Source organism: Crocodylus porosus, unplaced genomic scaffold (assembly GCF_001723895.1).
Source record: "Crocodylus porosus isolate Cpor-Errol unplaced genomic scaffold, CroPor_comp1, whole genome shotgun sequence".
NCBI classification, from domain to species: domain Eukaryota; kingdom Metazoa; phylum Chordata; order Crocodylia; family Crocodylidae; genus Crocodylus; species Crocodylus porosus.
The window spans coordinates 19,738,395-19,755,385 of NW_017728928.1; the positions used below are offsets into that span (position 1 = coordinate 19,738,395).

Sequence of the window (16,991 nt, forward strand, 5' to 3'; positions counted from 1 at the left end):
CTCCTGACTCCAATGTCCACATCATTAATGAAGATGTTGAACAATATGGCTCCAAGGACAGAGCCTTGGGGGACCCAACTGGCCACAGGACATGATGAGTGACTGCCATCAATTATAACCCTCTGGGTCCGACCACGGAGCCAGTTTCCCAGCCAGCGGATCATGGTGGACCCAAGGCCACAGTTGGCTAGTTTTGCCAAGAGGTGATCATGGAATACCAGATCGAAGGCTTTTCTGAAGTCAAGATATATGATATCAATCTCTTCTCCCTTGTCCAGGTGATAGGTCACCTGGTCATAGAAGGAAATGAGATTGGTTAAGCAAGACGTACCCACAACAAACCTGTGCTGGCTATCCCATAGGATGTTGGCCTCGGCCAGTCCATTAAGGATGGCCTCTTTAATAAACTTTTCTAAGATCTTCCCCGGGATAGAAGTCAGGCTAATGGGATTATAGTTAGCCGGATCCACTTTCCTCCCTTTCCTGAAGATAGGCACCACATTGGCCTTCTTCCAGTCTTTGGGCACTACACCAGAGCACCAGGAGTTTTTAAAGATCTGTGCTAGGGGCTGGGCTATGACGCTCGCCAGCTCCTTGAGTACCCTGTGGTGTAGATTGTCAGAGCTGGCTGACTTGAAGGTATCCAGCTTCTCAAGATGTTCCTTCACGAGGTCAGCATTTATGGAGGGCAGGGATCTCCCCCACCCAGACCTCCCTGTCCCGTAGTAGGCATGGGTGTTCCATGGCACTGATGAAAGACCGACGCAAAGTACCCATTTAATAGGTTGGCTTTTTCCTGGGCGTCAGTTGTCAGTTGCCCCATCTGGTTCAGCAGGGCTCCAATGTTGCCCTTGCTTTTCCTCTGGCTCCCCACATATCTGAAAAAGGACTTTTTATTGCAGGCTCTTCCTCTACTTTGGGCAGTCCTGGGCTATAGTTTCCATGAGCTGATGTCAATGTTGTGTTTTTTCAAGTTGGCCTTGAGGACATCCTTGAAGCACTTTCTCTGCCCTACTCTTGAGCCTAGGCCTTGACTAAGCTGGGAAAATAAAACTTGATTCAAGAGTCTGAAGTTGGACATCTGGATGATGTGGCTAGCCCAGTGAAGTTGATGTTCAATGATCATTGCCTCAATGTTTGTGGTGTTTGCTTGTGAGAGGACACTAATGTTGGTGCATCTGTCTTCCTGCTGGGTTTAAAGGACCTTCGCATTTGGCAGTAGAGAAACTTGGACTGTCTTGAAGTTTCAACTGTCTTGAAACTTCAAAAGCTCTAGCTCTAGCCCAAGTGCCACCCTACTGCTGGTGCAACGGGAGCTCAGGATCATGACAGTGCTGAACTGTGCACCAGGTGGCAAGCTGGGTACACGTTTGGCTCATGGCTTGGAGTGCCAGGCAGCTGGTTCAGCACTCCCAGTGAAGGGCCCCAATGGGCTCCAGAGGCTGGAAGCAGTGACTGGTGCTCTCAGCTTTGGGAGGGCACAGAAGCCTTTAAACCTCCCAAGTGCTCCTGAGGCTGGCAGTACTGATCTCCTGACGTGACTGGTGTTCCCAATCATGGGAGCACAGTGGAGCAAAAGATGACGGGAACCACCCACAAAGTTATTACACATATTTTGCATAATAGCTTTGTGGTTAATTCCCTGTTTTATCATCCAATTAATTGCATTAATACATGGCTATGTTTACTGGTTAATTATGTCTTAACTGTAATGTCTGCCAAGGGCCTTAGATGCACTTAGATGTCAGAATGGGCACATGTGTATAGCTGCATACCTGCTCAGTCAGTGCATATCTAACGGATCATGCTCAGTTTACAGGCACAAGCTGACATGTCGACAGGGCAGGAGTAATAGAACTGCGTTCTATGTAAGGCCCCTGACAGGCGTTAAAGTAAAGGTGCAATGGGATCTGATTTGGGATCCCAACAATTGACTATGGGATCCTGCATCAGATCCCATCATACCATACTGCCAGTGCACAGGGAACCCAGTAGGCAGGTAGCCAGCTTGTCTCCCTGCACTCACCCACTGGGAGTCCCAATCAGCTGAGGGGTGCTCCCGGCCTCTGAAGCACAAAGGAGTCTTGAAAGGCTCCCGTGAGCTCCGGAGGCTGGGCACTGGTCACACGTTCAATTAAGCGCATGATAGGAACCAGCCATGTTATTACACATGTTTTGAATAATAACTTTGTGGCTTATTCCTTGTTTTATCACACCATTAATTGATTGGATGTGTGGCCGGGTCACTGCTTAAGACATAATTAACCAGTTAATCACATCTTACATGTAAAGTCCATCAGGAGCTTAAGTGACAGAAACATCAGTTACCCAGCTAGAAAGCTGCCATTTCGGCACACAAGGGAAAAATTCCATCCTTTGTTCAGACTCCTCTGCTCGCTCACATGACAATGGCACCGTGCCACTCTGTCTTTGTACACTTATCAATGAAGATGCAAGACAGCCTGAGGTATCATCTCAGCTGCGTGTTCTCCTTCACTAGGACCTGGAAGCCGGAGTCTCCCTGCACCATCTTCACCTTCAAACTATATTTCCTCCCAAACTCAAGACTTTCCAGAGCAGTGTTTCCAAAGCTTTGAGCTCAAGAGGTTTAACAGCCTACAAATCTAACAACTCCCTCTCATTTTTCTGTATAACAGGGATTTAGCAAAGTCATTAACTAATTCCACTTAGCAGCAAACTAAAAAGAATTTTGTTCTTGCCTAAATCTCATTGAGATTAAACCATGGTTGCATTCCCCTCTTGCCTTGCTTGGCTCAAAATATTTGCACAGAATATACTTTGCAAGAAACAGTGTATTAAAAAAAAGCATAAATAGATAAAAATAAATAAGTAAAAATATCCCCTTTGAGTCACTGAATTAAAAAGGGAGATAAAAAGCTCTATTGAGCAGAGCTATCCAGATGATAGCTCCCTGATTTAGCTCACAGGAGAAGTAACCATGTTCAACCTAATTAGGGCCTTTTAGGACATTCAGAGCTGCTATCATCCCATAAAGTTGAGGAAAAGTGCCTCCTAATTGGCTTCCCGCTGGGTTGTCAGTCAGAAAGTCTTTATTATCACTCCGTGTGCCTTTTCAATCTTTTATTCCCTCCTGGAATGGTTCGAAAGCTTGGCCGCCCTCACCTAGTGTGTGTGTTTACAAGGAACCGCCAAGCTGCCAGCACGAGTGTTGTCTAGCCTATATGGCTGGGATTACTTCCCCTCACCCCCGCCCCTCCTGATCATCTGTTCAAGGCTTGCATGCTTTCTGTGCTGTCAGATGTGAATTCATTTGGTTGGTTCAAGATAATTTTAAAAGTTTACTCAGTCACTGTCATTTAAAAAAGCTAACTCCTAAAAGTTGTTCAGCTCTGGCCAGACTGGCAAGTAGCTGTGGATCTCTTTGGATGCAGCAGATTGTTGTGCCAAGTACTACAGATGGGATCCTGCAGTGCACGAAGCACCTCTATTTAACATCACCTGCAATGGAAAGTGAGCTCCTTTCAGTCAGTTATCAGATATTTCCAGGACCTGAACCTCGTCCCTGCAGAAAACTGCCTCGGAGAGACCATTTACTAGTATTACTGCCTGCATTTAGTTATTTATTGCAAATGCTGCAATTTAATGAAACAGACAAAAAAACTGCAGCAGCCAATGCCCCCTTTCCTCCCGTACATCTTTTCAGGGCTGCTTCATTACAAGTAGCTTTTATGTAGGTTTTTCTGATATTCATATAGATTCTTGAATGCTGTGCAGTACCTGATTATATCTTCATTTGTAAAGCAAAAGCAACAGGTCTTATTTTGAAAAGTTAAAAAAAAGTTTCCCAAAACCTAACAGTGATAGAAAATTATATTGCATGACAGCTCAGAAAAGCCAATCAACAGAAGATGAAGATTTCTTTGTTTTCACTTGAAACAGTCCCAGATACTGTGATACTCCACCTTTGCTGCAAGCGAAATGTAAAAGGACAGCATGCAGCAATTGAGATGAAAAGTAAATCCCCTTTTTTTCCCATCTCAAATTATCATAAATGTTAGTAATAGGTCACACCAATGAAGGATTTTTTCTTTCATCATATTTACAATAGTATTTTAAACCAAGTGGGAACAGAATATAAGGCAATGTTCCTTTAATATTCTGTAGTGAATGCATTCCAGCCCTGCCTGTTCATTGTTGCAGAAAGGGGACAATGTCTCATTTAAACTTCAGAACACATTTGCCATGTGGCATAAAGCGAGAATAAACATTTGAGCCCCACGCTGTGGGATTGGATGAGAAAATCCTGATTGCTTCGGTTTCAAAGTTCACATCCCCCTTCCTTCCTTGACAGAAAACTATTATAAATTATTCAGGGTTTAACTCTGTACATGCAGGGTAGAGTTTTATTTGGCAGTGAAGAGTGAGCGAGGGCAGGGGAATGGAAGTGGCAGAGAGGGCATATACAGGGACATGGTCTTCTTAGTACTTCGCTGCCCCTCCATGTGCCTTTGCTCGCGTGAATTCACTGGAAGCTGTCAGAACACAAAGCCAAACGAGAGCATCCCTGAACACAGCTACCGCCAGGAATTCCCTTGTATGAAAAAGACGTTGTGAAGGAGTGTTAAATGGAAATTAGTTCTGCCTTTGCAAACACTTCCAGAATGTGCTGTGCCTGCTGTTGTGACTTTACGTTTGGAGTGAGGAGGAGGTGCCACTGCCATTGCTGCTGGAAACTTTGATACAGAGAGGATGCTTTTTTATTTTCCTTCAGAGGCCTCCAGCATTCACTTGAGCTCATCTGGGCCTGCTCCAGGCCTCCCATTGAAAACTGGCCCTGGACTAACACAACAGCCACTTGAAATATATGCATCAGGGCAGCGCTTAGGCCAGGGGCAGGAAAAGTCTGGTCTGCGGGCCAGATTGGGCCCATGGTGGACTCCATTTCCCAGCAGCCCCTGCCCACCACACTGCGGCCAGTTTTCATGGAGACCCCAGCTTCCAAGGGGCTGTGACAGCAGGGGCTGGGGTTTCCATGGAGACCAACCCCAGCTGTGCTGGCAGGGCATGTGGCTGGGTGCGGAGCTGCTCCAGGGCCGGGATCTTGCGGCGGTGACAGCGTGGCCTGGCGCTGGAGCAGAACTGCAGTCTGCTGCCTGCACACCCCAAGCAGGAGCATGCAGGCAGCGGATCACAGCTTTGCCCTGGCTCTGGACCACGCTGTCACTGTTGCAAGATGGCAGCCCCGGCCCCGCAGCAGCTCCCAACCCAGCCACAGGCCCTACCAGCCCCACAGTCACAGCCCCGCTGCTGCTGCTGCGGTCTCCATGGACACTGGCTACAGCGATGCAGGCAGGTGTTCCTGGAAACGGAGTCTGGCCGCTGGCCGGATCTACTATTTTGCCCACCCTGACTTAAGCTATAATATCTAAACGCAAGGCAAGAAAGAGACAGTGATGCAGATACCTTTCACCACCTGTGGAAGCTCGGATAGGTGTGCATGTGACACAACCACAGCATTTACAGAAACAGAGTACTGTCAAAGAGTATCTTTTAGTTACTTAAACCTACATTAATTTATAGAATGGATTTCAAATATGCCCATTACTACTCTGGGAGCATGTAATACACTGAACCTAATGAATGACTTAAAAGTAGAAGACCCTAGCAATTACCATTCGCCATAAATAAATTAGTATTTCTGAGGTCAGTGAAGCTAGGCTGACTTATACCAGTTGGAGGTTTGCACCCCTTTACATAATGAAGGCTGCACCAGTCCATTTACTTCATCCCCTTGAGGCAAAAGCAAGTGAGTGGAGATGGATCTGAAGGTGGATTCGGGGGGTGTAGTAGTGCAATTACCATCGCCCCTCCCTTGACTATGACTCTCTGAGCTCACTGGCATGTCAGTGTAGCTCATGCTGGGGTTTGTGGATATGGCATGAGCTCCAAGTTCACCAGTTGGTTGGTGCAAGTTTGGGCTGAAGCCCGTACTCTCACGCAGCTCCAGAGACCAGAGTCCTGCCGATGTTAGCTCTCCCTCTCCCCTCTCCCTGAATTTATCGGCAAGGGGAAAAGGAGGATGATTGGCGACTGCATTCAGTCCCTAGGGCCCAGAACTGCAGGAATTCATCCCCTCTATTCCCCTGCTGCTGAATCCTGTCCCCTGACACTCATCCCCTCTAGTCACCTGCTGCTGAACTAAGGGAGGAGGGAGGAGAGGGAGGATGAACAGTCGTGGCACTCACCCCCTGGGCTCTGGAGCCCTGTGAAAGCAGAGACTCCAACCAGATCCTGTATCAACTAGCTGGTGAGCTGAGAGCTCTGAACTCCCTGCCATGTGTAGGATCATGACTAGGGGTAGGGGGGTGGGCATACCTCCTTTGGTAGTGTGGCATATGCGCAGTGAGCTCTCTTCTTCTCTTCTGTAGATGTGCCATGGATGTATCAGCCAGCAGCACTGATTTTCATTTATGCTAATGCCCTTTTACACAACTCTGGCAATATAAAGTTGCCACAACTGTACATCACATCCATTTCAAAGCCTTATTACATTGCCAGTGTAAATAGGAAGATGGCCCAGGTCTTGCCAGTCTCCAGTTAAAATGCCAGTACTCATTAAAGTGAATGGAAAGACTCTCATTGACCTGAGCGGGAATTGGATCAGGCCTTTGACCTAGCAAAAGAAATGAATGTTAGAACTTCTCTTATAGACAGCCTCCTTCTCCCAAATTCTGCTACTACAATTTTAAACAGAAAATGATTGCTTTGTTGTAGGTGTTTTTGGACTATCCTATAGAATTTAATGGAAAACCAGATCCCTACTGTCAAATTCTATCAGATGCTTTAAAACTGTGGAAACAATCTCATTCCCTACAGTTATATTTAGAATAATATCTAGAGATCTATGTTAAACAGACCCTGTTGATTTGATCCCTAATGAATAATACATGACTTTTCCATAATGACAGATGCTTAAATCAGTTTACTGATGTCTGGAGTAGCTGAGATGACCTCAACTACACTGGCAACATTTGGGAAGGAAGGCTTATCTGCTGGAAAGCCAAGACTCAAGTAATTTTTTTTAGAATTTTTTACAATCTTTTAGAATCATATAAACCCAGAGAAAGTCTTTTGAATTCTCTGAAAATCCTTCTACTAGCATAATCCTGGGAAGTCATGGAAATCCTACTACCAGTGTAACTAAGAGGAGGATCAGGATCAGAAGGCTTTGAAGATGACAGTCAATGTGAACTGTGCCTGGGACTTGCCAGAGAAGTTATAAAAAAATATTGATCATGTCATTAAATCACAGAGCATCAAACACTTCTTTCTAGAAAGATATGTTTACAAAAAAAAAGATGTAAGCATGAGAGTACCATTGACGGTTAAAAGAATATCGGTATTAGGCTTTCTACAGATATAACTAGATGAAATGCTTTGGACAATGCTTATACAGGATGCCAGGCTAAATGATCTAATGGCCCCTTCTATCCTTAGAGCCTCTTTATCTGTGAAATTTCTCTGCATGTTTTAAAACAAAAAAGTTTAAGATTCTTGGACACAGATCCAGAAAAGGACACACAGAAAAGTCTTCCAGCATCATAGTGCTTTGTCATCAGATAATAAACAGAGTAGACAAAAAATCCTGAGATTTCTAACTGAAGCACAATGGAGGGATCAGATTGTCCACCACATCCCTTTCTCCAAAGAAAACCATCCCTACATTTTAGGGGCAAATAAGTTGCTAAGGAACTCGTTGGTTTTATTTTATACACATTAAAAAAAAAAGAAGAAGAAAATCAAAAATAAGCCCCCAGAACTTGCAGCCAGCAGCTAACAGGCCAAATTCTATGCTGAAGTAAACTGGCATTTCTCCACTGATTTGAGAAGTGTCTGTATTGCTCAGTCCAAAAAGCATGAGAAACTACCGTCCCTCTTACTAACTTATCCTGTCATTCCAATATGCAAGTCTAATAGCAGAGAAAATTAGCACTCTGGAAGACATCAATCAGCATTTGAAATTGTTTGATTAGATTCTGCTGTCTCATTTGGAATAAAAGTAACTTTCCAAGCAAATGCGGGAAAGGTTTCAATTAGACATGATCTGACTGTTGGCTGCTATCTAGATGTCACCCTTGTGTGTACAGTCATCACTTTCCACTGCAGGAAGGACCCAGACTTCTCTTAAAACACAAGAGAGGGACAGATCACGGGTATTTCTTACTTTCTGTCCCAGTTTATTTTACTCCATTAATCCTACCTATAACCTTTAACATTTAAACAAAAAAATGAGACAAAACTTGAGTGCTCTGAAGAGCGCTGTGCCTGGAAAAGTAGAAGTTGGAGGAGTATGCACATTCAAATGATGAAGCAGCAGGGTTGCTACTCTACAGAAACCACATTTAAACCCAATTTTTAAAAAGCCACTGTTCATGATAGAGAATGCAGTCATGGTGGTGATGAGGACAGGCCCCAAAGGATTCTGGGTAACAGGCATATGGGGCTCAGTAGAAGTCCTGGGAGATGAGAAAGTGAGGCAGAGTGGGATTCCCCAGAGTTTCTGGAGAGCAGACAATGCTGTGCTGGGGCCCCTGGCAGCCCATATCCAATATGCATCACACATACACTTAGATGTCACCGAACGTTGTCGGAGTCTTACTGTGCATCTCTGCTTCATAAACTGTATTAACGCCTTGTATTACCGAGTCTGAATTGATCTCTACAATATAGAAGAATATTGACTGAAACGCACAGTACGATATACTCAAACTGTGGGGAAGGACTAGCCAGTGTTAACAGGCGAGCTGACACGACGCAGCAGGGGAATGCCGACCTCCCTGCTCTTTCCCTGAAAGAAATCTCATCAAAGTCCATCTGGAAATGTCTGGGGTCCGTGTCCCAAACACTCTCCTCCTTTGCGCAACCCGGGGCTGTGTTGGGAAGAACATTTCCAGCGTTCGGCCGCGCTACAGCTCATTCCTGGCTCGTCCCTTTCTATTGTGTATCATGAGAAGGACATTTATTATGTTGCAGGAAAGATATTTTTGAAAATTTGCCTCACTTTAAAAATGCAGCTAAGTCCAAGAATGTGTAACTCACCATAGTCTTTCTTACAGTACTTTTTCATGTTGATCTTCAGTTTCCCTTTGGACGCCTTGCAGTATGACTCACAGTCTGTAGGGGGGAAAGAAAAGAGGAGGGCAAGAAAACATTAACAAAACAAATTAGCCTTAAAATGAATAAAAGGCTGGGGGAGGGGGTAATGATAAAAGCTGCAGCTTGCCATGAATAAGCAGCATGCCTGTGATATCCATCTGCCAGGACCTGATTGGGTCATCTAACGGGGCATTCAGAAAAACCTTCCTTTCTAAAGAAAGCCTTTCACAAAGGAAGCCATCCTCCAGCCTGCCTCCCCCGCCTCCCCGCCTGACGAATCCTTTAGCCTGTCTTCTCTGGGCTGCCTCTGCCTTCCTGGGAGACCCCAGGGCCTCCCTTATTGTGCCACCCAGATCTTTTGAGAGCCACACAAATTCTCCCTGTTCTGAAACTCCAAACTGGAGCCTGATTAAAGCCCATAGAGGCCTCATTGTCACCCCTAACCCAGGCCTGTGTCAAGCTTTGGCATTCATTGCACAGAGATTCTAGCTGGGGTCACTCCCTAACAAAAGAGGTCAGAGAGGAAATTAGCAGCCCATGAAGCATTAGCAAAACCTTTTGGTGTCCACTCTACTGAAGTGTGTAAATAAAATATCCCAGTAGGAACATTTCATTTCTAATGGGCCCTACTGCTGTGACATGATGATTTTACTCTGTCTGATCATCATCTTGTATTCCATTGCTACTAATGCGATGGAGCTGCAGTTCTAGCAAGGCCAGCAGTTTGGCAACATGGTCTGTTTACTGCACTGGAGCAATTCCATGCACTTCTGTGACACTGAATTAATTGTGATATATCAGAGGTTGCTCCCTACTCTGATTTTGGTGGAGTCATCCACATTTTGAAAGGGCAGTCCTAGGCCCAGCCACATTAACCATTCAGACCATGTCACGAAGCAGTGGTATTGCAACGTGACAGCAATCCCCTGTGTGACCATGACACTGCATAGTGTCATGCAAACATGCTGTCACCATGTGGCCACATGCTAATGTCACATGCAAAGGCATGACACCGTCTTGTCGTAGCAATGCTGTACTGGGGCCAGGCAACACTGGTAAGTTATTCGAATGCTGGAACTTCCACAGGGCAGCGTTGCTGTAAATAGGTTTGACGGGATAAACAGAGTGAGAGTTTGGTTCAGGCAGGATGATAGGTTGAGTCAAGGCAGATATCCAACACATGAATATTTGTTTAATAATACTTTTTCTGTCGGGCCCCCATTTTATGAAATGTCACTAAGAGGCACCAGAGATCTGTACCCAAGGGTGCAAGGGGAGGAGAAAAGTAAGGAAAGGAAACAGTGTCAGTGAAGGGCAATGTCACCAGGGCATGAGTCGCCAAGCCTTTAGCCCTTGACCCTGGCAGAGTTTGCTCATGACCAGCTGATAGGAAATAACAGGGGATCTGTCCCTGTTTACACACATGCAGACATGGTTGGAAATCGCATTCATTTGGGCCAAACCCCCAAACGCATGTTCTAGCCTGATGTCATTTCCAAGTGGATCTAATGCAGCGTCTGCTTGCGTCTCCTCCAGGTGTTCTATTTCCTTGATGTTGCTACTGTCGTTTGTAACCTGATACAGCCTATCAGTTCTTTGTGCTGTAGGTATTAAAGATATACACAATAAGAAGTGGCCCCTGCCTCCGAGCACTTGAAATATAAGTATCCAAAAGGCTGGAAGGGAAACAGAGGCACAGAGCAGGGAAGTAACTAGCCCAAAGTCACACAGAAAGTCATGAGTAAGTCCCTGTCCAGCAGACTGTTCACTGGACATGGGTCAACCAGGAGCAGCTTTCCAACCACTCCCCTAACCTTAAAGAGCTGCAGAAACAAAGAAGTTTGGTTGTTGCTGCTGTTTGAAACTGGAGTAACTCTCACGAATTGTTCTCAGTGGCACTACAAGTTTGTTTAACCTGTGCTGACTCTGGGAGTAAGTCAGATTTACAATGCACATTGAAAAACACAGACCGCTGACTTCCTGGAGCATACCAGCAGAATACTGTAATACAGGGGTGTCAAACATCCAGCCTGGGGGCCATATCCAGTCCACTGAGGTGGGTCATCCAGCCTGTGAGGCTTCTTGAAGACTGGACCACCCCCCTCTGTGGGCTGGATTCAGTCTGCTGGCTCATTGCTGTGGCTTCTGGAGCCCCTGCTATAGCATCAGTCCCTGCAGTTTCAGCACAGCTCCATGGCCAAAGGAGTTAAGACTGCTCACCTTCCACTCCCTCCCCGGCCTTTACTCATCACCAAAATTGGGTTTCTTGTTGTCCCTGGTGACTAATATCAGCAACAGGGAAAAAGGAGGGCAAGCAGCAGAGGCATTAACTCCCTGGGTTCTGAAGCCACACCAAAATAATGGCCTGGGCAGCCATGAGATTAATGCCACCACTGTCCCTCTTGCTTCATCTGACCTGTGGGAAGCCCCATGCTCTGGGTTCAACTCATGAAAAACCCCATGGGGTCCATGGAGACCAACTAATTTGACACCCCTGCTCTAATGCTAAAAAGGGGCCAAATTGGGCCATCCTTACTCCTCCATGTACATACTTTATTTTATCAGTAACAAGCAAGTTACTCCCTAGCAGGAGCAAGTGCACTGAAGTCCTTTGTTAGGTAAATCCATTTGGACTGCTCCTACAGTACACGTTCATTAATGCACCTTTGCTACAGTGCATTAAGTTTAGTACCTCTAATATGAGATACCGCATCCTTTCAAGCCGGTAGTAGATGGGTCGCTATCGACCTGGAAGGATGTGGGTAGTGGGGTCCCGCAGGGTTCAGTCCTTGGACCTGTACTCTTCAACATCTTCATCAGTGACTTGGATGAGGGTGTGAAGTGTACTCTGTCCAAGTTTGCAGATGATACTAAATTGTGGGGTGAAGGGCACACTCCGGAGGGTAGGGAACAATTGCAGGCAGACCTGGACAAGTTAGAAAACTGGGCAGTACACAATAGGATGCAGTGCAACAAGGACAAGTGCAGAGTGCTGCACCTGGGGTGCAAAAATATCCAGCACACCTGCTGGCTGGGAAGTGACCCTCTCAGCAGCACAGAAGCAGAAAGGGATCTTGGAGTTACAGTGACTCCAAGATGAACATGAGTCATCAGTGGGACGAAATCATCAGCAAACCTAACCGCACTTTATCATGCATTAGCAGATGCATGACAAATAGATCCAAGGAGGTGATACTTCCCCTCTAAGCGGCATTGGTCAGACCGCAGTTGGAGTACTGCATCCAGTTTTGGGCGCTGTACTTCAAGAAGGATGTTGATAGACTCAAGAGGGTCCAGAGGAGGGCCACGAAGACTGAGAGGTGATCTTGGGCCGCCTACAAATTCATTAGGGGGACACAGCAAGGGATGCTCTGTTCACCAGGGCACCTCTTGGGGTAACAAGGAACAATGGTCACAAACTGACAGAGTACAGAATTAGGCTAGATATCAGGAAAAGCTTCTTCACGGTAAGGGTGGCCAAAATTTGGAATGGGCTTCCAAGGGAGGTGGTGCTCTCCCTTTCCTTGGGGGCCTTTAAGAGAAGGCTGGACAGGCATCTGGCCGAGGTCATCTGACCCCAGCACTTTCCTGCCTAGGCAGGGGGTCGTGTTAAAATTCCCTGATTGCAATCATCTTTTCTGATTTTAGTACCATATCAGATTTAGACCTAAAAACAGCTAACTTTCTGGTTCTGAGTGGAATATAGCCAAAGTCTTACTAGGACCCAGATGGTGGAAATTGTGCAATGGAAACTTCCAACACTGAAATTGTGTAAACCATCAAAGGTCTAGTTCTGATTCAGCCTCCTACCAAATCCCTAGTCCTAACCTAACCATAACCTAGACACACACTGTCTCATCAGCACATCTCCATTTAGTCTCATTATTCTCCTTTGACCACTAGCAACTTTATTTCCATTCATCAGAAGAGTGTAAAATGTGATAATCTGCTTTGTCCTCTCTAAATATGACCTAATCAAAATCACAGGCCAGAAACAAAACCTATCATTTGAAACATTTGAAATGCCAGAGGCCCCGCTGAGATTCCCTACCATGATCTCAAGCTGCCAAGAACGTGTGAAACAGAAAAGCATAGTCAAGAGAAATCACTGGGTCTCTTTGTTTTCTTCATCTAATAGAGCCCTGGATGTTAAGTAAACCTTGAAGCACATTGAAACAAAGAGAGCATATTCCATAAAAAACACTGGCAGAAAGCATTACTGTGAATCTTTGATAGTATCTAACCAGTTCCTTCACTAATCCCTGTATGCCCATCCCTCCTACCCCAGAGGAAGGCAACCCTCACCTATGGTCCATGCTAATCTGACCATGGGGTAAAAATTTTTCGTAATCTCATATGTGGCAATGGGTTTTAGCAGAACAGAGTAGCAAGATCCTCTAGCCAAAAATCTCTGGGGTTGAATCCTAGCACTGGTACACCCCAATCAAAATCCCCAGCTCTGGCTGCAGCCAATACCCACAGCTTCAGAGGAAGACCAGTGCCCCCCACCCCTGCAACACCTCTAGCAGCAAGAGGGGAAAAAATTCCTTTCTGGACCCATGTATACAACCAATAAAACTCAAAATCACATGTTCTGCAATTTTAGTTGCTTATACAATGTTGCCAATGTCGCTAACACAGCTGACTAAAGTCCTCGCCTGGACTACTACATAATGGAAGGGAATGCTGATCGCCCTGAATTCCCTTTGTCCAGATGACAAGAAGAGCTCAGTTTCTTCTTTATAAAGTGACACTAAGCAGCATGCTAGTATTTGCAACATGCTGCTCCACCAGCCCATTGTTTGAGGGTAGGCATCAAGAGCCGGGGTGGATATTTTAATATTTATGGTGCAGATGATGCAAAAAAGTTGTGGGCCATAAATACTGAAGGAAAATGTCCCAAGGGGGACAAATCTTAATGCCTTGATCTAATCAGAACAGACAGGGCTTTCCCCCAGCACTTCTGACTAAGCCACATGCTGATCTGAGCCATGCAATCAGATTGTTTGCATATGCAACTAATGGCGTTCTACTCAGTAATGAATGCGATAATGTTTTCTGGATCTAATGCACTAACATGATGATGATGTTAATTATGGTTAATACTTTACTCTCTTCTAGCATAAAGATCTCTAAGCCTCATAAATAATTCATTAAGTAGGTTTCACCTCACCCTGGAGAGGAAGGAGGGTCCTGCTATACCTGTTTCACAGAAGAGAATAGAGAGACGATTTCCCAAAGCTATACAAGATGTTAATGGCAGAACAGAAAGTAAAACTTAGGAGTCCTGGCTCCCAGTCCCCTATATTAACTACAAGACCACCCAAGTAGGATCTTGCTTAGTTGTCTCTGAAATCCTGAAATTTTGCAGTAAAGAGAAGCGAATGAGCAGAAGGCATGTAATGCTGGTAACAAACAGAAATGAACTCCCTGTTGAGTGCCTGATGGATACTGCACCCTGATGGCAAAAGCTGCCTTGTATGCTAGCAGGTGGGAGAGCAGTCAGTCCTTGATCCGGTTCAGGTCTCCTTTTGTGAGAGTAAAATCTTCAGCCATGGGTTACATGCATCACCTGTGCTCCAGCCAGACTGGAAGACTTTCCATAGGCTGGGCCCAGCAGCGGTTATTCTGACATGCTTATACAGGAAGGCTCTCTATCAATGCTCACAGGCTGCTCTAACTTATAAGATCCAGCAGCACCACTTCTAGGGAACGTTGGGTTCGTCCCAAGGCAGCACAAATGACGTCGGAGAGTGGCCAGAACTATACACTGAAATTCACCCTATTCTAGACAGCCTGCCCCTGCCAGTGCAATTCAGCAAACTTGTCTCATGGCTTCAGTTCCTAGGTTTCTCTCTGCTTCCTTTTCACTACATTTATTTCATATTTCCAGTCTGGCTGAGGTTAGGAACATCGAGAAACCTGTCCTCTTGAGATTTCCTAACCATGGAGGCAAGAATCAGAGAAGTATCCAGACTCAACTGAATTTCCAACCCTTGTGAGTTTGGCCAGGCAGTGCCCACTTCCAGAAATGATACTGCTTTGAATCAACAACTGGCACTTTCTACCACCGCACAGCTGATCTTCCCTTTAGGGTAGGAAGCAGCAAATGGCTGGTGATTGTGGATGTGACACAAAAAACATAATGGTGCTAAGCTACATCCTTGGTGATGGAGATAAAAACATTCTGCTTCATCGTTTGTGGGTGCAGACACACTGTGAACCTCAAGCATCATATAGAACAAGTTTATTCCTTAATAAACCATCATTTACTTTAGGCCTGGCTCTCTGACCTCGCTTACTGTTGATGTAAATCAAGGACAATTCCCTTGAAGTGCAAGCTGAATCAGACCACCCTACTCCATCGCTCTTTATCTTCACCATTTCTCCACATCTCTGCCTGCTGGGCCAAAGCCTCAGCTGGTTTAAAATGATTCAGTGGACCAGATCCCTGGCTGGTGTTAATCAGAGTAACTGCAATGAAATCTGTGGGGCCAATCTCAGCCAGCTGAAATCAGCATAGTTCCAGTGAAGTCAATGTGGCCATAATCCAGGTGATTAAAGTACCACGATTTTGTTGAAGGCAATGGGAACAGAACCCAACTTGTATAGATAAATGTAGCTCCAGTGTAATCAATGAGCCAAATGCCCTGCTGGTGCAAAGCAGTGCAGTACTATTGGACATTAATGCTGATCTACATCAGTTGAGCAGCTCTCTCCCTTTTTCCTCCCCCCCTCTGATCCTTCACTTTCAGAGCGCTTCTTCACCAAACAATTATAAATTCTCTGGAGACTATTTTAGATGACAAATTAAATATTTAAACAAAGTTCAGATTCTGAATTTACGGTATAAATGAGCTGCATTATATCCTTACGAAAAAAGAAAGGCCACCATTTAGCCAAGCCAAACGTACAGATGCACTGAATGTTAAACTAACGTTGCCTAATGATTAAAAAAGACGTTATTGTAGTCCATCAAATATCATTTCAACAGTTCAGGCACCGGTGGAAAGATTTACTGTGCTGCAGCTCCCCTGCTGAAAGATGATCACTGAGCCAAGCTTGAAGTGTTGGGGGGGAGGGAAGGGCAGCAGTGCTGTGGGGGAGCAACAGTTTACTGACAACTCAAAAACTCTGGCCATTGCTTCAATGCACGCAAATCAAAGGGCTCTAGGATGCCCCTGCCTGGATTGCTTCACTATATTCTTCCTTGCCTCATGTCCATTGCTAAACAGGGTGAATAATAATGTGCTCTGTCTGAGTGAAACAGATGCTGAGCATCCACAGCTCCCTTTGGCTGTAATGAGAGATATGGGTGCTCAGACCAAAGCCAAGTGTGTCTTTTGCACATCTCTTGGGTTAATGGGGCCAGCCATAGTGTATTCTGCCTCTAGGGGAAGGATCCAACACAAAAGCAGGGCTGAGATCCAAATAAACTGAAGCTGCCAAGCCAGTAGGTAGATTCAGAAATTCTTCTCCGAGTGACAGCAACCAGGGCTATCTGGGGCCTTCTACAAAAGGCTGAAGACTTCAGGTCCACACTCGGAGCCGTAAGGGCTCTGGAGAAGAAGTAAACTGCTAAATTTCCAGCTCCCATGGAACAGTCATGGACTGGAGCGCTCACTCTCTGCTGGGTAGGACTAATAGGTGAAGTCAGTCCTAATTATTTGTTAACCACTCCAATTAGCACCAGTACCACAGTAACTAAAGTTATGGCAGCCTTAATGCCAGCTAGGCGGGTAACTTTCTGGAAGGGATAAAGATTTCTTATTGTAGAGTGCTTCCCATCCTGCTCCTCCCACTGGAAAGCTTGAGGGGGTTTTCATGCTTCTTCCTGCCTGGTTTTTTACATG

General features: G+C 45.5%; 1 protein-coding gene across 1 annotated transcript in view; it reads right to left on the reverse strand.

Moving 5' to 3' along the window:
* Positions 1-16,991, reverse strand: part of NTN1 (netrin 1) — a 229,993-nt gene that overhangs the window by 24,829 nt on the left and 188,173 nt on the right. Inside the window, exon 5 of the mRNA XM_019542766.1 lies at positions 9,082-9,156. Coding sequence (XP_019398311.1) covers positions 9,082-9,156 — 75 coding nt within the window. The remainder of the gene's footprint in view (positions 1-9,081; positions 9,157-16,991) is intronic.